The 27,432-nt window shown below is 37.3% G+C and overlaps 1 protein-coding gene across 1 annotated transcript; it reads left to right on the top strand.

Annotated features, from left to right (window-relative positions):
• The first annotated feature begins 1,729 nt into the window (after window positions 1-1,729).
• On the top strand, window positions 1,730-24,501 carry cab39 (calcium binding protein 39). Its single transcript, XM_041812223.1, has 9 exons — window positions 1,730-1,940; window positions 6,766-6,921; window positions 8,719-8,883; window positions 11,635-11,753; window positions 15,934-16,102; window positions 16,524-16,583; window positions 17,175-17,240; window positions 21,032-21,175; window positions 21,260-24,501. Exons 2-9 carry the CDS (start codon window positions 6,808-6,810, stop codon window positions 21,446-21,448), a joined length of 1,026 nt encoding a protein of 341 aa, XP_041668157.1. The 5' UTR covers window positions 1,730-1,940; window positions 6,766-6,807; the 3' UTR covers window positions 21,449-24,501.
• The last annotated feature ends 2,931 nt before the right edge of the window (window positions 24,502-27,432 follow it).

The following is a 27,432-nucleotide window of genomic DNA, read 5'->3' as shown; positions in this document are numbered from 1 at the left end:
TTCAAATCACTGTATTGTTTTGATTGACATTTTACATATTTACTACAGTACTCTGATATAGTCAAGCCAAGTCAAAAAGCAAATTTTAAAATGGCGGCTGCTGGCTGAAGAGCTCTAAAATGAAGGGAAAAATGCTTACTTACTTACTTAATTAGCAATACAAATGAGATAAAAAAAACAGAGAAGAGGAATAAGACAATACTGTGCTGGGAAATCAGATGTGAGCATATAAAAGAATTGTATGTCTTGAGGCATAACCTAAAAGAGTCAGTAGAGGGGGCACTTGTGATTGTGAAAGAAAGGATGTTCTACAGTTAGAGGCCATGACTGAGAGCACAGTCAGCTTTTAGGTTATGATTAGAGCAGGAGACGACCATAAGGCCATATCTGCAGCTGTGAAGGGTCCATGTAAGGGGTCATGAGGTCAGCTATAAGGTTTGGACTAGTACATTCAGAGCTTTAAAAACAAACAATACAATCTTAAAATAATTCTTCAGTGAACTGGGAGTGTAGGGAGGCTATAACTGGGCTTATATGATCCAGCGTCATGTATCTTGTCAACAACCTGGCTTCATTATTTTGTACCAGCTGAAAGGGGGAAATAGATGACTGACTGATCTAGAAATACAGGGAACTGCAATAATCTAGCCATGAAAGCTTAAAACATTCAGCTTATGTTTGCTGTTGTTTAGTTGTAGGACAATGAGGACAATTCATGCTTTTATATCTTATGGCTAAAAGAGATGTAAGATCAGATAAATGGTTTTGTATGATTGGGAGTTAAAGCTGAGTGTTGTCAGCGTAACAGCAATATGAGATGTGCTGCTGTCTTCATTTGTGGTAACATGTATAAAGTGAGAAGAATAAAGCCTGGGCAACTCATTAATATAACATGATAAATGGTGTTGGATGCAGAACAGAAGTCCAATTTCCAGAATATACTGCAAGAAGGAAGTCATTATCTGCATCATAAACTATGAGAAGTGTAGGATTAGGTATGAGCGACTATATGCTGTTAAGAATCTGGATTTGATTGCTTTTTTTTGCTCCACGAATTCCTTACAGTATCTGCTTATGCAGCTGTTATGAATTTCACCTTGACTGATTAATAAAAGATATCCTTGTCCTCTGGAAAAAAAAAAAAATCAAAGTGTAATTACATCAACTTTTTTTTTTATGTCAAAAGACTGTAAGGTTGGCAGTTTTGGGTATTTTTCTAGTGTAACCAATGACTACAAGTACTACTTCACTTAAGTAGCCTATATTTTCAGGGAAGTATTGCACTTAACTGTATTCTACATCAGTTAAAAGCACAGATAATAAAAACTAAAAGGCAAAGGTACATTTGAGGACATTACATTTTGACCTTTTATACACATGAGTATTTTCACTTTACTTGAATCATCTACTCAAACTTGAATAGATTTATGGAGCAGTAATTCCACTTTTACTTGAGTAAGTTTCAAAGTAATTGAATTTTTGCTGGAATACAAGATTTTTTTTTTTTTTTTTTACTCTTTCCAGTCCTGTAAGCTTGTGCAAGGATGCCTTAATTTTTACGCACTACTTACATTGAGAAGCATCATGTGCAATCCCACGTCGTCAGGTGATTCGTCAGTGGGCTGAGCGCGCCCTCCCACGGACACTGAACATCCTCGCGCTGTTCAACCTCCACTTGCAGTGACAAGAGAAGTCTACAGGGGGCGACAAAGGCTGCTGCAATGATAACAGCTCTGCTGCCTCCGATACCAGCTAGTGATAGCAGTCAGACTGAGGCAGAGAACTAGGAAACGGGGCCGCTAACTAACTAACGATACAGTGATAAACAAGGGGAGGCGACGGACAAGGACAGCCAGAGTGTTACTGGTACACGGAGCACCTGAGTTGCCGTTTACTGTCTTGATTTATCGGGAGGAACTCGTGAAAACGCCGTTCACAAGGTATTGTATCTGTCATGTTATGAATTTATATAGTGTGAAAAGCTAGCACACCTTAGCCAATAAAGCTAGCGAGTGACCACATTTTCTAATATTTGATAACAGGAAACTCCACAGTGAGTAGAAACTATTTATTAGGACGTATCCTGCAATTTACCCTGTATTTAAATCAGGCATGGGCTTCAACAGTACAAAGCGAGGAGCCACTGCAAGGCCTGGCTAACGTTATGCTAAGTTAGCCCGCTAACTGACGTTACCAGTTAGCGCACGGTGTAAAACTGATTACTGTTTATTAACGTTACTTTCTAAACATTTTGTCGTTTAACACAAAGCTAAAGCAGCATGAGATTTTTGGTTAGATTTGCTTCAGGTCTGCCAGTGTCGTGCAGTGTGCCGACAACAAACAGTTGAACAAGAGAGCCAGTAGTAGCACTGTTGTTTGGTGTACAGTGATTGAAACTCTATAGGCCACGTTAGCTAATGTTATCAAGCAGGTGAAAGTTAGCAGTTAAGGTTCAGGTAGAAGAAATGCTCATCCAGGAGCGGCTTAAAATAAATTTGAAGGATAAAGCAAGGAGCAAGTGTCCGTCTTGAGCAAAGTTGGCAGGCTTCACATCATCACAAAGCAGGCATGGATAACAGAGAGGGGCGGTGCTCACTGTCAGCTTCATGTTGCAGTGCTTGCTGGGCCACGAATTTGAAACTTGTCTGAATTTGTTAAGTCTCGCTAATTCAAGCATTAGATGCAAAAGCTAGTAGGGGAGATTTGAAATAGTTTGTGAGACATGTAAATAAGCCATAGAGGTGATAAGACTGGCATTAGCAAGCTGCTCGCTAGCTTATACTGCCAGATGATAGCAGAGCATCTGCCGCTGTCTGGACTGAAGGGTGGGGGTGACGTTATCGGTAGAGCTGTCTTCAGACACTCTTTTGTTTGTTTCTGGAGGGTTACTACAGTTCACTTTCCTCTGTTGAAGATATGTGTGATATGTCCTAATATTACCGTAACTCCTCTTAAAAGAGTACGCTGCCGTTTGGACTTTCTTCACTCTTGTCTTGGCCATGCTGGGACAGGTTGTGGAGAAGTCAGACCCGCAGGTCTGTGATGTTTATTGGCCTAACATCACTCTAGCACACGATGCCTGACTAGAAAAGGAGTCATTGTGGGTGACCAGCTGATTGCGAACCTGCCATATGTGTTTCCACCCTATTTGCGTCACTGACACCGAAGCAGGTCAGGAGTACAGAGGCGGTCCTGCTGCTGCCTGCTGGCTACATTAACGAGCATTAACTCGTGCCAAAGACGGATTTGGCCACCTGGCGAAGTCGAGGTGTGTCTAGATTTATAAACATGTAAGGAAGCACAACTTAGGTGAGTGCATGGGTCACCAGTGAACCCAGAGAAGTTTTATGTCACACATGACACATCATAGATGAATGGTGGACAGCACCTCCCACTTCAGTGCTGCTATATTCCTGGCCTCAGCTCTGCTTTCTAAATGTAGACTGCTTGCCAAGATATACGAGGAAGAGTGACTGCTCCAGAGTTTGTGTTCAGAGTTTAGAGGATCCTATCTGAACGACAGGTCGGTGTTATACCACTTCAGTGTCCACCTTTTAATGAGTGAGGATGTGTAACAGTTTTTAAAAATCTTAAATTACACTCATTTATATGATTACACTTTGATTAAGGTTGAATCTGCATTTTAGGTGGTGGTAATCTGGAGTGTTTTCATCCAGCCTGACCACTTCATGGGTGAAAAGTACATTTGGGCTGCTTGTGTGTTTACTATACGTCATGTACACTTGTTTAGAAAACTTTTGCCCCATATGATATGTGAGGTTCTTGGGTGGGTCGTGCTGATAAGGATTCTTGTTGTGTAACGTAGTTAGATGAGAGCACAAGTGAGATATGGATGTGACATCTGTCAGTTCCATCCCCCGTGACTTTGTGTCTGTCTGTTTTGTATTTTGTTGTCTTGTTATCCTATGTTAGGGTCATTGAAGGGGACCCAAAAGTGTCTTGACGTAATAAAATTACTGTATTAGTCACAGTGTTTGAATGTTATATCTTAAATCTTTTTTAGTCAGCATTCAGGGCGTAGGTCTTACAAAGGTCTGGGGCTGTGTCATGGCCTATGTCACAGCAAACACTACATGGTTAATCATTAACCAGCAACTGAAGAATTGAGATTTTATGATGCAAAATGAAGAACGAGGTCAGAACTAAATCACATTTTTAAAAAAATGTACCAGTTAAATTGACATGTCATTGGCAATTAACACTGCAACTGGTTCCTTATTGGGGAAGCTACATCCTTCCTTTGGACACAGTGCTAGCTGCCACAATAGTTTGGAGCTAATGGTGCATTTATTCATGTAAGACTACTCAGTTATGGAAAAAAATCACAAGTAATTATTTAACATGAGTGCTTTGTGATTCAGCAAACTTAAATACTGTAAAACAAGCAATAAATGAATATCAGTGAGTGGCTAAAACATAAATATTAGAGATGCAAGGTATTGGATATGCTGAAATTTAGATTAAAATTTAAAATTAATTTTTACCAACACTGATACTGATATTTAACTGTAGTTAAGGGCTAAAACACAGTCATTGAAACATACAATTTAAAGTTGCGGTAGAACAGATTAGCAAGTTTCACACTTTAAAGTATAAGGAATTAAGATAAATGAAGAGACAGATTTCAGCTGACATAGGTCTGCTGGTCCAGCTTATATCTCCACTAACTTATTTGTTCATATGACCAATATGTAACTGATGTAGACAGATTTTTATTGCCAAAATATAGGTTGTAAATATAGGTAGAAATTTTCATATCTGCCGATAATGATCATTTACTTCTTAAGCTAATATCTGCCAATACTGATTCATACCGATAATATTGTGCATCCCTAATTAATATGTAAAATACTCATTTATAATGAAAATGAATAGACAAAAGAATGACTTTCATTACTTTCAAAAATTCCCAACAAACACTGAAACTTTTGCCACATGACCAAATTAATGGACAAAACAAGCATAACAGCATGTGGCACAGAAACTGTTAAATCACAATTGTCTTGTTTTTGTATTTATTAAAGGCAAATTTTTGCAGTTGAAAGTGGAACTTGATATCTTAAGTGTACTTAAAAGGTGAATGTCATAAAACAAGCTTTGCTCAAGTTGAGTATGGCAGAGTAATATGACAGAAAAATGGGCTCCAGTCGTGGAAAGTTGGCCAACCAGTAGTACCTTTTTTGGGGTTAAGCTCTACAGAAGAAACTGCTTTGCTCTCAGTGTTAATTGGTGGTAATACTCTTTAATAGGGATCGAAATCAAAGGAAAAGCCAAAGAGCTTGATTTCAGATACAGAGGGCGATGATCCTATGTCTTGTATTGTGTGTGGGATGTTTCACTAGCATGGTTATGTTGTCTAGGAATGCACAATATTATCAGCATATTGGTGTCAGCAGATATTAGGGATGTCCGATATTGGCTTTTTTACCGATAACCGATATTGCCCAACTCTTAATTCCCGATACCGATATAAACTGATACCGATAATATACGGGGTTTTTTCCACCAAAACTAATGTAAGGTAGCAACATCACATATACCCTGTTGTGAAATTAACACATTATGTTTAATTTAGTCACTTTATTGTGATGCCCCACTGGATGCATTTATAAATGTAACAACAAGGCTTTCAAATGCAAACATCTGATTTCCCTGTGCAAAAATGAGAAACAACTTCCAACTTAAGTCATGGAGAAAAGTGCCAACATGGCACTGCCATATTTATTATAAAAGACAAGTGCTTCTTTTTTCTAATTTTTTTACATGCTTCAAACAACAGCTTGGATCATGCTCTCCCTGAGATAATCCTGACAATACCTGGCCACTACAACCAGGGCAAAATACTTAGTTTTGACTTCTTCACAAATGGCAAAACTACAACAAAAACATTGAAGGCAAACAGCTTCAGTCCAGACTAGAGTAGTACTAGTAATTGTAAACAAAGGAGTAAAAATGTTGGCTGATCTAAACTCAGGGTAAAAGTTTTTTTAAATAATTTTTTTTTTTTCTTAATTTTTTAATGAAAAGCCGATAATAGCATTTTTATGCTATTATCAGCCGATAATATCGGACATCCCTAGCAGATATGAACATCTTTTCTACAATGTACATCTAATATACCAGCTGTAAGTATCAACCATGTGTAAGGTTATAGAGTTCCAGGCAAGACAAAGAAAACCTATGTTCATCTTTATTCCTGAAACTCTATCATATTTTCTAAAAACTGAAATGTGTTTTCTTTGTACATCCTCAGACGTAAAAGACATGATTAAGCCTAAATGACGGAAGTTTTAGGTCTGAACTACATTCATATATCAGTATAGATGTCTGTATCCACTAAAATGAACATGTAAATACCAGCATATTCCACTGTTGTGTATCCTAGTCTTGCTGAAGAAAAACATTACTGAAACTGGTTTCAAAGTTATTTTGAGTCATGAAATTTATCCTGTGGTGAAACAACTGTCCCTTTACTTTTGCATTAGGCTATTTGTTAGTCATGAGTGATCCCGTCTTTACTCTTTCTTCTCACAATTAAAATCTCAAAATTGAGCATAGTGTCATGTAGAAAAAATATCCTGGATGGACTTGAACATTGTGTTTTTTGGTCATTCATTAGCTGACTTATTATTATTTATGGTGTAGCCAATCACATCCCTTTTCTATACATTTGTTGGTACAATCTTAAAGTTCCTTTCCTCGTTTTTACATGTTCTGATCCAGATTTATATTTCCTTCCCATAGGTGGACAGTCCGCTGCCTGGTTGCTCGTGGTAACGCTCCGCCATGCCTTTCCCCTTTGGCAAGTCCCACAAGTCACCGGCGGACATCGTCAAGAACCTTAAGGACAGCATGACAGTGCTTGAGAAGCACGACATTTCAGACAAAAAGGCAGAGAAGGTAGAGTGATCCATGTAGTTTGATTATTAGTGTTAAATGGATGTTTAAGGTTCTTCTCCCACCCTGAAATGTCCACATAAAATCCATTAAGGTTAAAGTCAAAGTCAAATTTAATCTAGATAGCACAAATTAAAAAAGCGTGAGCCAACCAAAGTGCTTTACAGGGCAAAGCAAGTTACAGATAAACATGTATACATAAAAGTGCATTTTTCCCAAGCTAGGAACAGCTTGAAATGTTTCTTTAAATGTTTTTTTTTATTATTATTCTAGGGCTGGAGGACAAAACAATACTGAAACAGAAACTTTTTAAAGGTTGTTGATGGCATAAACTTATAACGTTCGAAATGCATTAGTTGTAAAAACATACATCTTGTTCATTAGAAGATTTTTATAATATTTACGTGCTAAGGATATTACAAAGATATCCGTTGATATTAAGGCTGAACAATTTGGGGAAAAAAATGTAATTGCAATTTTTTTTCCCCCAGTATTGCAATTGCAATTTGATATGCGATTATTTTTTGAGTTCATTATATTATGTTTTTTACCAACGAACACAATAGGAATGGATGTATTGAAGGTTGGTATGATTTTTATGTCATTCTCATATTTAATAAGAAAACCATACAAAAGTATGATTCCCTGTAGATGATTGCATATTTAATGCATAACATATCTGCTGCAAAAATAAGTTGTAAACTGGTGTTTTGACACAAGTTTCAAGTTAAAGAAATATTACAACTTCTGCAATTTGAAAATTGCATCAGGCCATATTGCGATTTAATTTCATTTTTGATTAATTGCCCAGCCCTACTTGATATGGACTCATCTAACAGCTTATCAAAGGGCATTAACTGCGATCTATCTGCAATTTTTGACCTGCACCCCTGGCAGAAAAGGATTTCCTTGTTTCTTCTTTTTGTGAGGAAAAACAGCTGAAATGAACTTCAATCTGTTTTCACTGACTTGACATTCTGGGTCCATTCCTATGAAATTTGGCCAATAGCTTGGCCCCAAACAGACACTTTATGATACTTTAACACAGAGGATTTTCCAACATAACCCTTAACTAATGTTGTACAAGATGCTCCTTGCTGGTTTTAATCAGTTTGCCTTTGGTTTGGAGAGAAGTAGACCTCTGCTGATATTATCAGCAGAGGTCTACTTTTAAATGACAGACACAAAAGAAGAACTAAAAATTGCTGATTGCTGCTAAGCTCCCAATACAGACTGGCATCCTGTGTTTAGCAAAAGCATCAGACTAGTTTACTTTTTACTTGGAAAGTGCTTTACTTACTGTCTCACATTTATTTTAACCAGTTCTGTTATCTGTACTTAAAAGTAAAATAATACAGTAAATTTACTAAGGTTTAACTATTTAGGTGTGTGGCTTCTACAGACCCACTGGTTAATATTTTAGCTGCATCATCCTGCTATAACTGTAGTGCTGGACAGTCAGAAGTTGACTTATGATTTTGGCTTGACTAAGCAAATGCTTTACTGCATGCCGTGTTGCACTTATTTGTCCTTTTTGTCATTAATGGTGAATGTTTCAGAGTTTTTGTTGTTATATTTTTGCAGTAGGGTTACAAAACCTCTATCTTAGTTTATGCTTTTGTTATTATGTATATATTTGCTACCTTTATTTTTACTTATTTTCATTCATCACACATTTTTCCAAAATGTTCAGACTGTTAAATTGCTAAGGACATCCATAAATACATGTGATACAGATGTTTTGATTTTTATGCGTACTGGAGCAGCCCTAACTGCATGTACTATGTTTCTGCAACTCAGGCTACAGAGGAGGTGTCAAAAAGCCTGGTGGCCATGAAGGAGATCCTGTATGGGACTAATGAGAAAGAGCCCCAAACAGAAGCAGTAGCCCAGCTCGCCCAGGAGCTCTACAACAGCGGCCTGCTCAGCACCCTGATAGCCGATCTGCAGCTCATCGACTTTGAGGTGAGACTTCACGACTCTGTCATAGGAGTGAGAGAAAATATTAAATGAATGAAACTGAAATGGGAAGATGGTTAGTATGTGTGAGAGGTGTCTGAATATTCATGATAAACCTGTCAGTGTTGATATGTTGACAAACTCACACCTCACTGCAATATGTCAGAGTGGTGCTGTGTGGTAAACGCTGCAGTAGGCTTTCCTGACTCACCCTATCACAGCATGACTCACAGTGTTGTGAGAACACTCTTTTCCTTTTTTACCTTCACTCAGCCGCCCACCAGTAAAAAGGTGGTTAAATAAAAATTCATATCACATGTGTATAACCAGGAGATTGAACATTTTTTACATTTGTGCACACTATTTGGACATCACAGTGACACATTTTTGTTTCCATTTGTCAGTATCTTTATCGCTGTGTGGAGATAAGGTCTGTTACCTCTACCCACACTGATGTACTGAAAATGAAAAACAAGACTGACTACAACAGCAGTTTTTTTGTTAAAAATATATTTATCTCTAGGGATGCTTGTGATTCACAGGCTAAATGGTTAAAGTGGGATCCCTTTGTAGTTGGTACCAGAGTTAAGAGTTGATTTCTTGTGGGAACAGCGCGGTTTAACACTATTTTGAAAACAGGGAAAACTTGTCCAGAGGCAGTTCCAGATTATACATGCATACAGATGAGGATGAATTTATTACCCCTCCCCCATGACAATTTCATTTTTTAGTATTTCCCAAGTGCTGTTAAACAGAGCAAGGACTTTTAACACAGCTTTTCCAAACATCCTCATTTTATTTTGGATGCTTACATTATTTTACTTTGCACGCCGAAACAAAAATATTTCAGGTAAACCAAATAGCTCAGTTTGTAAAATCAAGTTAAAATGAAGGGCTATCTTCCAATTTGCACATAGTTTTAAACTTCAGAAAGGGTTTGAGATACAAAGCATCATGGCAAAAACAAAAGAAATCATTTTAGACTTGAGAAAAAGAATTGTTGATAACCACAAAGCAAGAGAAGGAAGTTATCACAGCGTTTCCAAGTTTAGAGAGCTGGAGTGAGAAGTGTAATCAAGAAATTCAAAGAAAACCACACAGTCCAGAACAAGCCTGGCAGAGGTAGGAAAAAAAGATTTCAAAGACTTTGGAAAGAAAACCAGTGAGAGATGTGTCTGAAGACCGAGAACATCTGCCAAGACACCAGAGAAGGACTTAGCCAAGTCGGGAATTGTAATCCCAAAGAAAACAGTCACTAAAGCCCTGCACAGGAATGGACTGTGAGGTTGCAGACCAATTCTGCACATTGGAAGCATATCCTTTAGTCAGATGAGACCAAACCAGAGTTCTTTGGCCACAGAGATATTGGTTATGTATGGAAAAAGAAGGTTACCTTGCAAAGCAGATGGTTACGCCCGTTTCCGTGTTTGTCACTGGTGAGTCCATCTTGCAAAGCTCCTGTCAGAACTGTTTAGGCCCGTTTAGAAAGTGACAGGACCAATCAGCGACGAGGGGCAGTACTATTGGGCGCGGCGGGGTTGTGACATAAGCAAGCAGCAACAAGAGGCTGGTGCAATTATGGTGGAAGACATTAGCGTGGATGCTGCTAAAATGCCAGTTTTAACAGAACTTGACAACATTTCTTCGTTAAAGAAGAACAAAGAATAGCAGTGAGTTGTTTTCTTTTAGAAAACGACAAAAGTCATGTACTGACATGTCTACAGTCACCATGGTTCGCGTTATGCGGTTCTCTATGGAGTTGACTCCTTCAGTAGGGGCACAGCTCAGTAGCAGTTACGTCATGTGTTTTGTTGCTCTGATTGGCCCGTAGAGATGTGACAGACAGAACATTCATCCAATCACCCTCCGAGTTTTTTTTCATAGCCTCTGCCCTTTCCCAAACGCCATCTATGAGTGGTTTACCAGATGGATGTGTGAAACAAACCCATCCGGCATGTCAGGTTAGAAAGAAGGGAGATTATGAAAGAAATCAAAACATGCATTGCTCCTGGTGAAGAACTACCCCCAGGAGAAAATAAGTGTAAGTTATTGACTGGCCTACACAAAGACCTGACTTGAGTCTCATTAAAAATCTGTGGGGTGAACTGAAGACCAAAATCCATGCCAGAGTACCATCAAATCTGGAGAAGCTTGACAGATTCGCCAACAAAGAATGGACTGGTATTCCTCGGAAGACTTATCTGAGTTGTGGAAAACTACAACAAACATCTGCAGACTGTTATCTACCTAAAAGGAGACACAATTAACTATTACCGTTTTAACCCTGGTAGTTTTTGTTTTTTGTGAAATAACTTTGTTTCTGTTACCTAGGAACATCCCTAGTTGTTGCAGGGCACCAGTAGCCTAGCAGTTTTATCTCTGTGCCCCATGTATGGAGGCTTTTGTCCTCGACACTGGCAGTCCTGATTTGGGTGTGGCATGTGACTCCTTTCTTGCACGCCATCCCCCACTGTCTTTATTCCTGTTTTCTGACCCTATACACTGTTGTATCCACGTTAAGGGCATAGAAGCCCAAAAAGTGAATCTTTAAAACAAAGTTATTTCTTAATTGGCTCATTGCCACCATGCGTACTAGGTTAAAAAACACAAAAAAAACTTGCACCTAGAGGCTTTCCACTTTCATCAGGCACCATATCGAACTGCTTATCCTTTTTGTCTTTTGATAGCTTAAATAAATTCTATACAATACATTTTGCTTCATCAAACATTCATGCATATTTTTGTTGTAACCCCAAGGGTAAGAAAGATGTGGCTCAGATCTTCAACAACATCCTGAGGCGTCAGATCGGCACACGGACACCCACAGTGGAATACCTGTGCACGCAGCAGAATATACTCTTCATGTTGCTTAAAGGGTAAGGAGGTGCACTGATGTTTACATGACAGATAATCCTGCCCCAGCTGATCAGTTACATTTCTGTTAACTTGATAGTATTGTGAGCACAATGGGACTCATTCACCAAGATGATCTTTTTTTAAATGCAGACTTACACATTCATGTCATCAAGTTTCCTGCTGCATTTATACACATCAAATTTAACAGATTAAGGAGTCAGCTTTCTAAACTTAAATTATATTTTTTTACACCATTAAGGAGGTAAGTATTGATTTAAAAATACAGTATTAATTATCAAGTACTTTCACATATTACTGTGGCAATTCTGTGGTAATTCAGTGGTATTTTATCCTAACCCTTTACACCTCACCCTCGTAATTTTGTGGCTGTCCTCAGGTAATTACATGGTATTTTACCAACACAAGATGTTCAATTTTGAATGAAGGCATTCAGAAATTACCTCAAAGTTACCTGAAAGTTATTCAAGAAGAACTCATGTTTATTTAGTGGTCCAAAATAAAGAAATAATCTTGGAATTATACAGCAAATATATAGAAAAACCTCATCTTATTTCTAAGAAATTACTTAATAAAATACCACATTATTGCCACAATATTATGATGAATTACTTGATAATTGATACACGATTACTAGTTAAATACTTTCTTAATATCACCATATTTTAGAGTCATTACTTATAAAATTCCAAGTTATTACTATTTATTAACCACCTTATTCTTCATTACTAGATTATCATACCTATTACTATAAAATTACTATGTAATTACTCTAAAATGACCAGGTAATTACTTGGTTTTTAGGGCCCACTTATAGTATTACCAAACTGTTTTATTTCTATTAGCCTTTTGTTTATGTACAGGGAGGGTCCCCTCCACGCAGTCGGCCATCTTGGATTTTTGCATCTTGCATGTTTCTACAGTACCACAGAAAGGCCCAAATAACAGGAACCCTTTTTTTTATTTCACTGGTCATTACCAGAAGTGAGCATAGCAATCTAGAATCTGACAACTTGATGTTGCTAATATTCCCCAATTTTCCGCACTGCACCTTTCAATTCATGAATGCCATGTCTGCATAGACTGGAAGTTTGTGCATGTTTTACCTAATTATCATAAAGAAACTCCCCTTTAATGACCATAAATGGAGCTGAGACTATAGGGCAGTGTGTGCACATCGGACACACACAGAAGTCAAGAGAGAAGTAAGAAAGAGAAGTGGAGAGAAATTGGAAGAGACACCAAATTAAAACATTGAAATGATTACACAATGGGCACCAAGTTAGAAATGTGGGGGTGTTCTAAAGTGGATGTAGTGCTGCTCAAAATGAAACCCAAACATGCTGGTTTATTGGCATGATACTTAGTAGCATCAGTAGTGGATGCTAAATATACGCTACAAAAAATAAATCTGTGTATCAGTCACTCAGACAGCACTGCCATCAGAAATGATGTACATTATGCTGTAATCAGAAAAGAACACACTAGTTCAAAGTTTAGGTTTTTTGTAGTCTTAAAAAAGTGTTTGATAGAACATTTACTAAATTTATACTCATTGCATTTTAAAAAAAGGATATAGGTCTGTATCATTTCTAATAAGAATTTAAATAATATCAGCAATAGAAGCCAATAGATGAAAAGTCATTATTGAATTAACTCAGAGCAGGATGGCTTCATCCAGGAATAGCTCTGGCAGATAACCTTAGGCAAAATACAAATTATATTGATTATGCTCAAAAGCCAAATGAAGTCTGTTTGAATGACACTAGATTCAGAGGACGGTTTTGATTTAGTAAGTTGGCCTTTTATATTTGAAAGTTTAGATAGCACTGGCCTTGTCAAGAAATGTAATGTATTTTTATCTAACGGGGACAATGCAGTTTGATACAGTTTCAGTACAGAGCATGAAGCTGATATGCTGCACAGAGAGTTTATCACTATTTAACTCTTGTCTCTAATTTAGCTTATTAGTAAACACATAGTTATAAATGCACAGCATTCATCAGCATGAAACAGCACAGTGCTTGACAGTATGAAGAGGCAATAAATAGATATACTACAATAAATTAAAGCCTGAAATCTGCAAACCAGATCAAATTGGAGGTCCTAAACACTAATCTAAAGATGAGTCCAGCTCTGTTTCATTTTTAGCCAGCATTTGATCAGTTATGTTTATGATTACATGCAAGTTACAGTAAAACATAGTCCAGGATTGAAATGAATGTTACACTGTCAAGAAGACTTAGCATATAAAGAGGAACTAGGCAGGAAGGTCCCCTTTCCCCTGTTTTATTCGCTATATATAGAAGTGTTAGCAGAAGAAACTTGACAAAAGAGTACACCAGTTAGCACTTTATATAGATATAATAGTTCATTTTACATCACTGGAAGGTTATTTACATAAAATAATTACAAAAAATGAAAAATGTTTTTTTTCATTTGCAGCTCATATCAAACATTGCATGACTTAGTTAAAAGTTGACCCATTTATTCATGTTATTGTGCCACTCTTACTGTAGTATATTTGAGTGTTGGTTAGTGCAGAATTAATCAAATAATGACTTTACACCGTCACATGCCTACAAGTAGTCTTGTGTGTTCTTAGTTTCTGTTTTATGAATTTCAGACAGGCAGTGGTCACTCATGTATTTCATGAATATCTGTGAAAACAGAGCTAGAGGAGGGTTAGTAAGCTGTAAAGTCATAGAACAATTTCAAGACATTATAGGCCTATAGGCATTATATAGCTAAAGCCAAGCTTACCCTTTTGATTGCTTCTTTTGATGTAAGACTCCTAGCATGCCAACTATTTATCTCGTGTTCGCCCAGATAATCATTGTCAAGTTTGACTTGTCTTACTGAGTACCTCTCATGCCATATTCTTTTTTTATTGACTTAATGTTTTCAGCCTATTAGAGCCAATTTAGTGAAATGCATTTTCTGAATCAAAAGCCACAAGTCGTGTTTTATTATAAACAAATAAGTTCTCCATTTCCTAGGGAATGTATTGATTCTCTCAACTCGTGATTTAATTGTATCACTTCTTTTTTTGCATGATATCTGATATCTGTTCACATCATTTGGAAACTGGGCCGATATTAGCAGATGTCAATGTTAGAGCAATGCATTTGTACACCCCTGTTTGTGGTTAAACCTAAATCAAACTGCTTTAAACTCTAGTAGTGTGCAGTTTTGGCTATTTGTTTTGTGTGCAGGGTTTGCGTGCATTTCTTCAAAGCACAGATACACCATTAGCTGTTAGCGTACAACAAATGGATTTGTGCTTTATTCTGTGTCTTTAATAAAAGACACGTAATAAAGCTTGTAAACAGCTTTGATGCCACTCAGGTCCACAACTTGGTTGCTATGTCCAAAATGAGAAAATCAGCACCATCTAACTGTTTTATAAGGCTATTGTTGTCATTTTCTGTGTATGAAACTTGGAGTGATCAGTCCGTGGTACAGCGTTTTTCTCTCTCTCCTGTGCCTGTCTCTGAAACTCTGTTGTGTCATGGTGAGGATGCAAAAAGCTTTCAGCTCTTGCTTAAACTCAAGGCCTCAGCTTTCTAGAAAGGCCGAAAGTTGCAAGATACAATTGGCCTCTGCACAGCAAACCAGGATGTTTGTGTAGTAAGGCTTTATGTTATGGTTGCACTCCACTTCACCTGGTTCAGCACTACACCTGATGGTTTTTATAAGTCATATTTTTTGTCTTCACTGATTTGATCAGATACAGTACAACAAGCTGCTGGGGGAGACAAAACCGTAGCTTACTTTACGTCTGATTAACAAACTAATTTCCTCAGTACAAATTGCACCAATTCTTCTGAAGTTATGCACAACATCTCAGATTTTTTTTGTGTGGTGGATCATCTGATAAATTTGTTTTTAAAAACATTAATTTAAGTTGGCATTAGGCTGAAAGTCACATTTAGATTTTTATTCAAACTCATCTGTTTTCTTCATCCAATCCCAGTGTTGTTGGTACAGCTTGTATGTTGATATGGTCTTTGAAACATGGACTGTAGATTATGTTCAGTTAGTTCTCAAAGCACAGCTAAATAACCTTTTGTTTGGCTTTTCCTTTCCTTTGTTATATATTAATTCATTTGAAATTATGTGCTTATGTGTTAACCATGCTCCAGTATGATGACCCTTTTCCCATGTTTGTGGTTTTTGCAGGTACGAGTCTCCAGAGATCGCCCTAAACTGCGGTATCATGTTGAGGGAGTGCATCAGACACGAACCACTGGCCAAAATCACGCTGTGGTCGGAGCAGTTTTACGACTTCTTCAGATACGTGGAGATGTCCACGTTCGACATTGCCTCAGATGCATTCGCCACTTTCAAAGTAAGTCCCCCTTATTTGTTCAGCTGGTGAAGCTCAGATTTGAAAACTTGTGTTAACTGCTTCGTAAATACCCCTTTTGGAATGTAGATTTGTTGAAAAGACTTCTCAGTTCTAAATAACTAACAAACTATAGAAGAGGGATGAACTGAGCAGTGCTCTCTACTTGTCATCTTTTGTTCTTTTTTTGGTTGAGAGCCCCCTGGTGGCAGAATTTGCACAATGTGCATTTAAGAGCCAGGGAAAAAATCCTTACATTTTAGAATATTTTAATCTTCTACATTTTATTTACAAGCATCTTTTTAAAAGTCTAAGACAAGAGTTTCTTTTTACTACAATAAATATTTCTTTCTGAGTTTTTCTGACAGAATCTTAAAGGTGGAGTCATGACCAAAACCTCATACTCTGACCTGTCTCTTTTCAGGACCTCCTTACAAGACACAAGCTACTGAGTGCAGAGTTCCTGGAGCAACATTATGACAGAGTAAGTCTATTATGAACTCAAACATTGATATGGAAATGATTAAAGTCAAACAGAGAGTAAAGACTTTAAAATTGTCTGTACTTTGCATGTATTTCATCAAGACAAAAAAGAGAGATGTTTAAGTGGTATATTGTGAAAATGTTCTGATGGGATGTGAATTCCAGTGAGTGGTCAGAAGATGATTAATACTCTACGTAGGCACACTGTTGAGTTCCTCTCAAAAAAATAATGAAAAAAGTAGCATTTATAAACCTGTCAAAACCTAAAGAGTGCCTTACCACATGATTCTGAATACTATTTCCAAAACTGTAAGATGAACTTATCTTTTGTCTTCATACCAGTGACTTCTAAATTGAAATTTTGGCTCACTGGGTGTTTGACATGTTGACAGTCTCTTTCCCAACAATACCACACCATCATTTTTGACATCATTTGTAGGCAGCGTAAACAAAGCAGCTGACAATCTGCGAGGGCAAATCTCTAATTTTCCTGTCACTGTGTTGTTATACAAGACGTTGATGCCTTATGAAAACCATCACTTGACAGATGTAGTCTCTTCCCTGATGTTTTCTTCTGTGTCTTTCTCTGTAGTTCTTTAGTGAATACGAGAAACTACTCCACTCAGAAAACTACGTGACTAAAAGGCAGTCTCTCAAGGTAAGGGCCCTGGTTGTGCCAGTAAACACGTCTCATTTAGTGGCGCAACTCTGTTCAGAGAGCTATTTAAAGACGGTTCTCTTCACAGTGTTGGATTTCCAGTGCTCTTTCTCTCCATTACCTTGTCATGACCGCCATCTAGTGGTGGGAGCATGCACATGTTTGACATGCTTTTTTTTAAATAGCTTAATAGCTTTATTTTTTGGGCTCATTTAGAGCAACTTTAGTTTAATAAATTGGTTGAGTGGAAAGCCACAAGTTGTATTTCAGTAAATTCTCAAATAAAGACCAGTAGTCAGTTCTTGAAGGCTCAAAATCTTGAGCCTTAATCCAGACTCCCATCTGATCAGAGTACACAAAAATAAATAAAGAGCCTGATATGAGTGTCCCATCCAAGGTTATAATAGTTTTGGATTTTTCATTTGTTTTTATTCTTATTTCATTTTCACAAAACCTGTTCAAACAGCTACTCTATACTTATCATTTTATTTATTTAACAATGATGAATACAACTCCGGACATAAAACCACCACTCTGAAGTTTTATTTCTTGACCAATCAACCAATCAAACTAATCGATTTTACTCTCCCCAGACCTGGGCGTAGGTCCCAGTCAGTATGGTTGGGTCAGATACTAAAACTAAGGATATTTTGTCTTTTTAAAAAAAATTTTTTAGTTTAATTTAGGTTTTAAAGGGCAATATACAGTTTAAGTTTGTTTTCGTTTTTTGGGTGAAGTATAGTTTTTATTTAGTTTCAGTTAACTAAAATGATTTTTGAATTTTAGTTTTAGTTATTTAGTTAGTTTTAGTTAACTATAATATCCTTGGTCCCATCAGAATCCTTAAAAAATCATTTTTGACCAATACATTCCTTAACTGTAATGTTGATTTCAGATCAACATTAACATCTTTTATGTTGTCACACTTAAATCTCACATTTATGATGTTTTTGAGACGGGATTAGAGAGAGAGAGTTTGGAACGAAGCAAGCACCCTTTAACTAGTTTAATAATTCTTTTTCAAACACTTTTATTTTGTTTAAAACTCTCTTTTAGCCTCCTTGAAACCAAAAAATAATTTGTATTATTGTAATGTATTGTTGTCATCTTGATATTGTTAGCTTTCAGCAGGGGTCGAAAGTAACTGATTATATTTGCTCAATTTACGGTAATTGAATAGTTTTTTTCATTTTGTGAACCTGTATGTTTTGAGTACATTTTGAAATCAGTAATTTTACTTGAGTAGATTTTACTGTGCTTCATTACATTTGAAAACGCATCAAGTACTGAGTGAAATAAAAGCTTAAAGTAAAAAAGAGGAGATTCTAGCTCTCTGTTAATGACATGACACTGGCGGGTAGTTGCCAGGAGCATTTAGTGAGAGAATGAACCACGTCACCTCCCCAAACAGATGTTTTAGTTTACTTTCATTATAAAGGTTACTTTAGCTGAACAACCTGGTTGGAGATCAGTGTTTTCATGTTGTTATTGCATGTAAGGAACAGTCATATTTGACTTTACAACTCCTCAGCAGTTACTCAGTACATAAAGTAAACTTTAGATTGAATGCTTTTTACTTTTACTTGAGTAAATTTATAGACCAGTAACTTAAGTTCTATTTAAGTCAATGTTAACTAGAGTAACAGTTCTTTTACTTGAGCACAATTAGGGCTGAACAATTTGGGAACATCATTCAGGCCTAATTGCCTTTTTTTTTTCTTTTTTTTTTTTAACCAACTATTGCGCTTGCAATTTAATATGCGATTAGTTCCTGAGCTCATGTATTTTCCAACAAAAGCAAGCACTAATTCATTCTCTTCTATAATCAACACAATATTAGATTAAACAAGAGCTGAACAATTTTGATAAAATGTCTAATTGTGACAATTTCGACTCATTTTGCTAATTGTATATTAACTGTTGTATTGAAGGGAGTGATTATTTTAATAGAATTCTGGTATTTGACCAAAAAAACATACAAAAATGAAGAAAAATAGGGTTTTTCAGTACACTGTTCTAAAAATATGCCAGTAGAATGATTCATGATATGTAATGCATTATGTCTCTGCTTCCAAAAAAAAGTTTTAAACTGGTATTTTGTGACAAATTTTAGATTAAAGAAATATTGCACCTTCAGCAATTTCAAAATTGCAGCTATCCATATTGCGATTTAATCTAATTTGCGATTAATTGCCCAGCCCTAAGTATGATAGTCTTGTCTGTCCACCTTTGGTTATGAAAAAACTCCCACTTTATGAAATGTTTTTACATTATGATATTTACTTTTTCCTTAAATATGAACTATTATACTTCTCAGAGAGAATAAGATATGAAGGTCGCAGCTTGCAGTTTTGTAAATAAAGGCCCCGGTCTTATTTAAGGACTTAAAGTAAAGAGTAACGTTCTCCCTTTCCCAGTAATGTAATGATTCCCTCAACTTATGATTCGATTTACACAATTTAATACGAATACCTAATGAAAAAAAGGAGTAAAATATGCTCTTTTATAGTTATTCTGCATAACTTAATCAAACGATCATGGTGTGCTTGATGTACCCAACATTTTGTTGTCTAGTTCTTTGTTAATTTTTACCTTGAAAGCTTCTTAATACTTCTTTTTCTCAGTTAAGTACCAGTTTAAATGGCTTTATCAGCTCACAGGGGTTTCATGTTTTTTTCCCTGAAAGGCACACATGTATGAAGTTTCTCTATGAATACTGGCTGTGGGCCTTTCATTAAGACCTTTATTTAATGCTGTATCAAGTGATGTCACTTTCATTATTAAATTTAGTATTAACTGGATGAACTGTTTTAGTTTGCTACGGTGAAGCAGCAGTCTTTCCTTTGTAAAAGGGTTTTTAATCTGGACATTTTTTCACTATTTTTTTTTATTACAGTTTGTTTTTGCTCTCAATGAAAACATAATGAACACTGTACACTAATAGAGTTTTAACATAAGCCTGGCACACATCAAAAGACTGAATAAGAGAGCTGTAAAAAGTGAGTGAGCCCCCTTATAACAACAAATAATGACAGATTTAACAGTTTTAGTTTGTGGTGGAAAAGAAGATGACAATACATCATAAACAGGACTTTGGGATAGGTAAGCTAGATGTGGCAAGCAGTTAGCTACTTTTTATATCCATGCTGTTGTGATTTCAGCTCCTCTCCTTGTTAGTTTGATTGTAGTATGTTTTACAAGACAGGTTATAAAAATTCTTGTGTCGTTGCCACAGATAAACAAGTTGATCCTCCATTTCTAACTTCCCTTTAACTTTATGCTTCTGTTTATTATGCTTGTGTTAGTTGTGATTCCTCTCTCAGCCAGCTTTCTTCCTGATATTTGTTCCATTTTCCATGACAATTCACAGACAATCAGCTGTTCTCAGTGTTCCCCTAAGCAACAATTTTTGTGTTCATGGCTACTGAACATGTTTAGTATTTAAAATTTTTGACTGCCCTGATCATTTTAAGAGCATTAGGGAAGGTAAAATTAATCTTAAACACCTCAATCCACAGTAAAATTTTGCAAGATACCCTTTAAACCATCAGAAAATCAGGTCTTTGCTGCCTTTGGGCAAAGTGGGGAATTGGACCAGAAATCAGCCTCAGCTTGGCTAACTGATAATTTCCAATTGATAATTCTTCTCCTATATCCTTTTCAACAGTTAATTCTAATAGCTTGGTGAAGAAACTTGGATTAAGAAGGTTCAAGATTTAAGATTTCTCTGTGGACAATGAGGCAGATGCATCCTAACATTAATATTTATTTTTCTTTGTCACTATGTTTAGTTACTGGGGGAGTTGCTTCTTGACCGGCACAATTTCACCATAATGACAAAATACATCAGCAAACCAGAGAATCTTAAACTTATGATGAATCTACTAAGGGACAAGAGCCGCAACATCCAGTTTGAGGCTTTCCATGTTTTTAAGGTAAAATTTAAAATACAGCTGTTGCCACATATTAAAATAATTTCAACAATCTTTGCTCATATTAACATCCTCACCTTTTTCCAGGTGTTTGTGGCCAATCCAAACAAGACGCAGCCCATCCTGGACATCCTGCTGAAGAACCAGACCAAACTCATTGAGTTTCTCAGCAAGTTCCAGAACGACAGAACAGAGGACGAACAGTTCAACGACGAAAAGACTTACCTGGTCAAACAGATCAGGGACCTCAAGAGGCCTGCCCCCCAGGAGGCCTGAGGACAGGTGCAGGGGTGGGGTGGGGGTGGGGAGCCACTAGGACCACGTCTGGACAACAGCCAGACAATATCTGCTTAACGGACCCATCAGCAGCTACAGCTCTGGTTTCTGAACAAAAATTGAGGAAACATGAGAAAACTAACTTACCCATCTTCAACTTATCCACTCATCAGGAAGTCGCCAGCTCCTCTGCTCCTCCCCGAACTTTTATTTTTAGTCTTTTTCCTTCAAAAGAACAAAAGCAACAAGAGAAAATAATAGATGCTGCTGCTTCCTTGCACATTGAGACAGTAAGAGTCCATCACAAAGACAACAGTCCATCAAAGTGACAGAAAATGTCAATCAGCTAAAGCAAGGCAGACTTCCTCATAAACAAACAACAAAATCAAACAAGTTTACACACGTCTCACAAAAAAACATGCATTCACACATACTGAAACAATATCAGCTAAATCCTTGAGATGGAAATGGTACGAGCAAGTTGGTGTGTTTGTTGCATGCCTTGAAATGTGACAGATCCACAGGTGAACCCAGCATCGGCTCTGTGGTGGCCTGCCCGGTCCGGCTCCCACATTCAGTGCCACGGACTCGGAAATGCACGTGCATCACAACTATACAGTTCCTATCTATGCCTTCATCCAAAAAAAAAAAAAAAAAAGACGGGTTCAATTCTTAATTGGTTTTGGACGAGCTCTCAGATGCCATCACTTGGAAACATTGACCTCCTGTGTGCTTTGTTACGACGCAGCACTTGAAGCACTTGAGGAAAGGAGGGAGGGGATGTAAGGTATGAATTTAGTAAAAGCCCTATCTGGGTCACTTTATTGTTTTTTTGTTTTGGGACAGGGTTAACATGTACATATGCCTTTTTTTGCTTTGTAGATTTTTGTTTAACCTTGACATATGAATATATATATATTATATATATATTACCTTAAACATCAAGTTTTTGGTTAATTGTAATCAAATTACTTTCTAAACCATAAAAGAAACAAGCTAAGTGATTTCGTTTTTGCATTTCATTTTACTGCTGAAATGGTTGCTGGTGGATTTCTTTGTACATAACTTAGGGCCAGCTCACGTTTAGCTAACCTTTAAGATATTAACAATTTGTACAGCGGAGGAATGTCATGGTATTAGCTCTGGATCTGTTAACCTTCTTTATCCTTCTCTCCATTTACATTTTGAACCTGCAGGAGTGTGAGCATTAGAGAAGAGGGAGGGGGGTGTTAGGAGAGCGTTAACTGAAAATAAATCCTGTGTTTGTGCACTTTTTGAGGTGCCGAGTGATCACCTAACTGGAGGCGAGGGTAACAGGGATTCCCAGCCCTCGTCAGTATCATTAACTTGTTTTGTTTTTCATTCTCACGTCTTTGCGAGCGGCAAAGGAGTGCTGTGTGGATGAAGGGTGAATTCATAAAGACACTCTTAACTCCCCCCTTTCTCCTCATGTTTGAGCCTTTCTCTTCATAGGATTATAATTCCAGTACAATTGAGCGTAAAGCATTGTGGGTAGCAGAGTAATTCAGGCATGTTGGACTGTCCTCATGGTGCTGAACTAGACTGATAAAACCACAGATGAGTTCATTTACAGTGGTCTCATTCATACAAACCTCCAAAGAGGCACATAAGGAACTAGGTCAGTGCAGACAGCAGCACTGCTCAGAACGTCTTCAGTTCCTCCATCATACACATTGAACATGCATGTTCCTCCACTGGCTGTGCATGATGCTGTACTAAAGATGTTGTACTGGAATTGTTTCTTTTTTCCAATATTTAACAACATTGAAATGTCAAATTGATCTCTTGGCTGTGTGCTGACTGGCTCCAGTTTCAGCATAGAGCGTGTGGGTGCTTTCAGAAGTGTCAAAGGCCTGGGCCCTACAACTGAAATAAAGAAAAAAAAAAACATTTGGAATAAAATAAAGCTGTGGTTGTTTTTTTCATGTGGACACAAAATTACCCTTTTACAGTAGACTGTATCATTAACATTTATTTTGCAGATTATTTTCTTTACAAGTGTGAATATTACAGCCATTTTGTACTCAAAATGATGGTACTTTTTGGAACCTGTTCCCACACAGTACTTTACAAACTATTTCCCACTGAGATAAGCAAAGGTGTGCTCCATCTTAGATTTGAGCAATGATTATCTTTTACTGTAAACCTAAATGCCCCAAATTATCACATCAAAAATGCACATTATTTATTGATTTCAGTTTCAAAATGTGAGCCCCCACCTCTGAGAGTGGTGTGAGCCTTTAGTTTTGCAATTTTAATGCCCTGGGTGGGCCCATTGAGTCTGAATTTAGGACACTAATGTGTGTGTGTTAGATTTGTCAAATGATTAAAAAAATATTATTTCATATAATTTTTTATTTATTTTTGCATTTTGAAATTCTACTATTTTGCACTTTTGTGACATTTTGGGTGTTTGTACAGTCTTAAACTAACAGTAATTAACTTTCTTTATGGATATAGACGTGTTTTTATTTTGAAAGAAAATAAGGAAGCAGAGTACTGAAAGACTACTAAACTTAACCATGGAAAAAGAAACTTGTAATGGGTTGAAAAATAAATAAGGGAACAGTAAAAGAAAGGCAAATGTTTGATAGCACAAGGTTCTAATGATTTCTGAATTGTCCGGCTTAACCAGAGTGTACTGAAAGGGCCAATAGAGCAAGCAAATACTGTGATTTTAAAAAGTTCACGCACCACTAATGGACCTTAAATGCAACCAAAATGACGCATTAATGCTGACAGCCCTACTGAGTATGTATAGCCACGGTACAACCTGCAACAAACTTTGTAAGGCGGCTCCAAAGCTGATAGGAGTGAAGCCAAGGAGATGAATGTGTGTCAGGAAGCTAACCCTAATGCTACTGATCCAGTGTGCATGTGTTGATATTACTAAATGACATCTGGGTAGTGCTGTTTGGCTTTGAGTGGCCTAGCTCTTCCAGTTGCAGGCCTGTCAACACATATCAGTATACGCTAAGCATACAGTTGAAACCAGAAGTTTACATACACTATATAAAAAAGCACATAAACTTTTTTTTCTCACCATCTAACATTAAATCAGATTAAACTTTTCCTGTTTTTGGTCAGTTAGGATAACCAAAATTATTTCTATTTGCTAAATGCCAGAATAATGAGAGAGATCAGTTTTTAGACAATTTTTTATTATGTTCTTGAGAGTCAGAAGTTTACATACATTTCATTATTATTTGGTAGCATTGCCTTTAAACTGTATGACTTGGGTCAAATGTTTTGGATATGCTTCCACAAGCTTCTCACAACAGTTTGCAGGAATTTTGCCCTCCTGGCAGAACTGGTGTAACTGAGCCAAGTTTGTAGGCCGCCTTGCTCGCACATGCCTTTTCAGCTCTGCCCATAAATTTTCAATGGGATTGAGATCAGGGCTTTGTGATGGCCACTCCAAAACATTGACTTTGTTATCCTTAAGCCACTTTGTAACCAGTTTGGCAGTATGCTTAGGGTCATTGTCCATTTGGAAAACCCATTTGTGCCCAAGTTTTAACTTCCTGGCTGATGTCTTAAGATGTTGCTTCAGTATTTCCACATAATGTTCTTTCCTCATGATGCCATCTATTTTGTGAAGTGCACCAGTCCCTCCTGCAACAAAACAACCCCACAACATGATGCTGCCACCCCCATGTTTCACAGTTGGGATGGTGTTCTCAGGCTTGCAAGCTTCCCCCTTTTTTCTCCAAATGTAACGATGGTCATTATGGCCAAAAAGTTCAATTTTAGTTTCGTCAGACCAGAGAACATGTCTCCAAAAATTAAGGTCTTTGTCCCTGTGTGCATTTGCAAACTGTAATCTGGCTTTTTTATGTTTCTTTTGGAGTAATGGCTTCTTCCTGGGAGAGTGGCCTTTCAGCCCATGTCGGTACAGGACTCGTTTGACTGTTGATAATGACACACTCTCACCAGCTTCAGCCAGCATCTTCACAAGGTCTTTTGCTTTTGTTCTTGGGTTGAGATGCACTTTTTGCACATTCATCTCTGGGACACAGAACCCGTCTTCTTCCTGAGCGGTATGATGGCTGGACATTCCCATGGTGTTTATACTTGCGTATAATTGTTTGAACAGATGAACGTGGCACCTTCAGGCATCTGGAAATTGCACCCAAGGATGAACCAGACTTGTGCAAGTCCACAATTCTCTTCCTGATATCTTAGCTGATTTCTTTTGATTTTCCCATGATGTTACACAAAGAAGCAGTGTGTTTCAGGTGTGCCTTAAAATACATCCACAGGTGTGCCTCTAATTAACTCAAATGGTTTCAATAAACCTATCAGAGGCTTCCAAAGACATGACATCATCATCTGGGCTTTCCCAAATTGTTTAAAGGCATAGTAATCTTAGTGTATGTGAACTTCTGACTCTCAAGAACATAATAAAAAATTGTCTAAAAAATGATCTCTCTCATTATTCTGGCATTTAGCAAATAGAAATAATTTTGGTAATCCTAATTGACCAAAAACAGGAAAAGTTTAATTTGATTTAATGTTAGACGGTTAGAAAAAAAAGTTTATGTGCCTTTTTATATAGTGTATGCAAACTTCTGGTTTCAACTGTATGTCAATCATGCCCCTTTGATGACAAGTATTTTTAGAACTTATCAAAATTGTATGTAACAGGACACAATACTTCAGCATTCTCCAGTATACAACACACCAAAATAAAATCTAATATGCAGCTTTATCTGGAAGTCCCAAAAATTTGCTGTCCTTTTCTAACAGTGTAAAAGGTAATACATACTGTTGATTTTCTTAAACCTTGCTGTGCCCCTCTTGGCATAACTTCAGACTTCTTCTAGGGCAGTGGTTTTCAACCTTTTTTTGTCCAAGCCACACCTAAGCTCAAGCTAAAGTGTCAAGGCACATCTTATATTTATCTCTACAAAATAGCCATTTAAAAACAGTAACTCAAGTTGTTGTATAGTTGTAGAAATAATGCATGGTTGCACAAATTCCCAAGGCACACCTAGACTAGCTGCCACACCAGTTGAACTGGTCTCAACTGGTCCGGCCTTAGAACCCACCAGTCTGTCTTGACAGATGATAGATTGTGGCCCAAATTTCCCCAAAATTTTCAACAACGCACGTTAGGTTAGTTGAATATGTTGCAGTGTTTCTCACTGGCAAATCCATCTTGCAAAGCTCCCGTCTGAACAGTTTGGGCCCGGTTAGAAAGTGACAGGACCAAGCAGGAGTAAGAGGCAGTACATCCGGGCGTGGCAGAGTCGTGAGGTATGTGAGCAGCGACAAGAGGCTGGTGCAATTATGGCAGAAGAGCTTGGTGTGGATGCTGCTAAAGCGAATCCGAATTTGACGTCATTTCTTTGTTAACAGAAGAACAAAGAACAGTGGTGAGTTGTTTTCTTTTCAAAAACGACAGAAGTTACGTACTGACATGTCTATAGTCACCATAGTGTTATTTCTCGGTAGCTGCACACTTGTACCTCGATAGCGGCTACGTCACGTGTTTTGTTGCTCTGATTGGCCCGTAAAGATGTGACAGACAGAATGCTCATCCAATCACACTGCAAGTTTCTTTCAAATCCTTTGCCCTTTCCCAAATGCTTAGTATTGAACATTTCCCAGATGGATGTGTGAAACACATCCATCTGGCGTGTCAGGCTACTTACGTTGCATTTTTCCCAAAAAATTAAACAATGCATTTAAAGTTATAAAGCCAGTTATATGCACTTATGTCTTGCAAAAAACAGAAATTCCAGTAATCAAAGATGATTATATCCACTTTTATGATCTTATGCTTCGGTCTGCACATGGTGTGTGATCGATGACTTGATGAAAATCCTTGATGGCAGATTTTGTCATATTTTCTTCAGCTTAATCATTTAATATTTGAAATGATTAAGGGGCACAATGGGTTAGAGACTTCTCTGTCTCTCTCTTTCAGTTTAATAGAAAAACAAGACCAAAACGGAAGC

The sequence above is a fragment of the Cheilinus undulatus genome, linkage group 2 (assembly GCF_018320785.1).
Source record: "Cheilinus undulatus linkage group 2, ASM1832078v1, whole genome shotgun sequence".
In the NCBI taxonomy this organism is placed as follows: Eukaryota; Metazoa; Chordata; class Actinopteri; order Labriformes; family Labridae; genus Cheilinus; species Cheilinus undulatus.
Note: the sequence above shows the minus strand (reverse complement) of the source record. Positions and strands in the feature narration are given on the sequence as shown.

Excerpts from the sequence above, each read along its gene's own strand:
- cab39 (XM_041812223.1), top strand. The coding sequence starts at position 6,808 with ATGCCTTTCCCCTTTGGCAAGTCCCACAAGTCACCGGCGGACATCGTC. Across the intron at positions 8,884-11,634 it reads TGCAGCTCATCGACTTTGAG|GGTAAGAAAGATGTGGCTCA; the intron begins GTGAGACTTCAC and ends TGTAACCCCAAG. Across the intron at positions 16,103-16,523 it reads ATGCATTCGCCACTTTCAAA|GACCTCCTTACAAGACACAA; the intron begins GTAAGTCCCCCT and ends GTCTCTTTTCAG.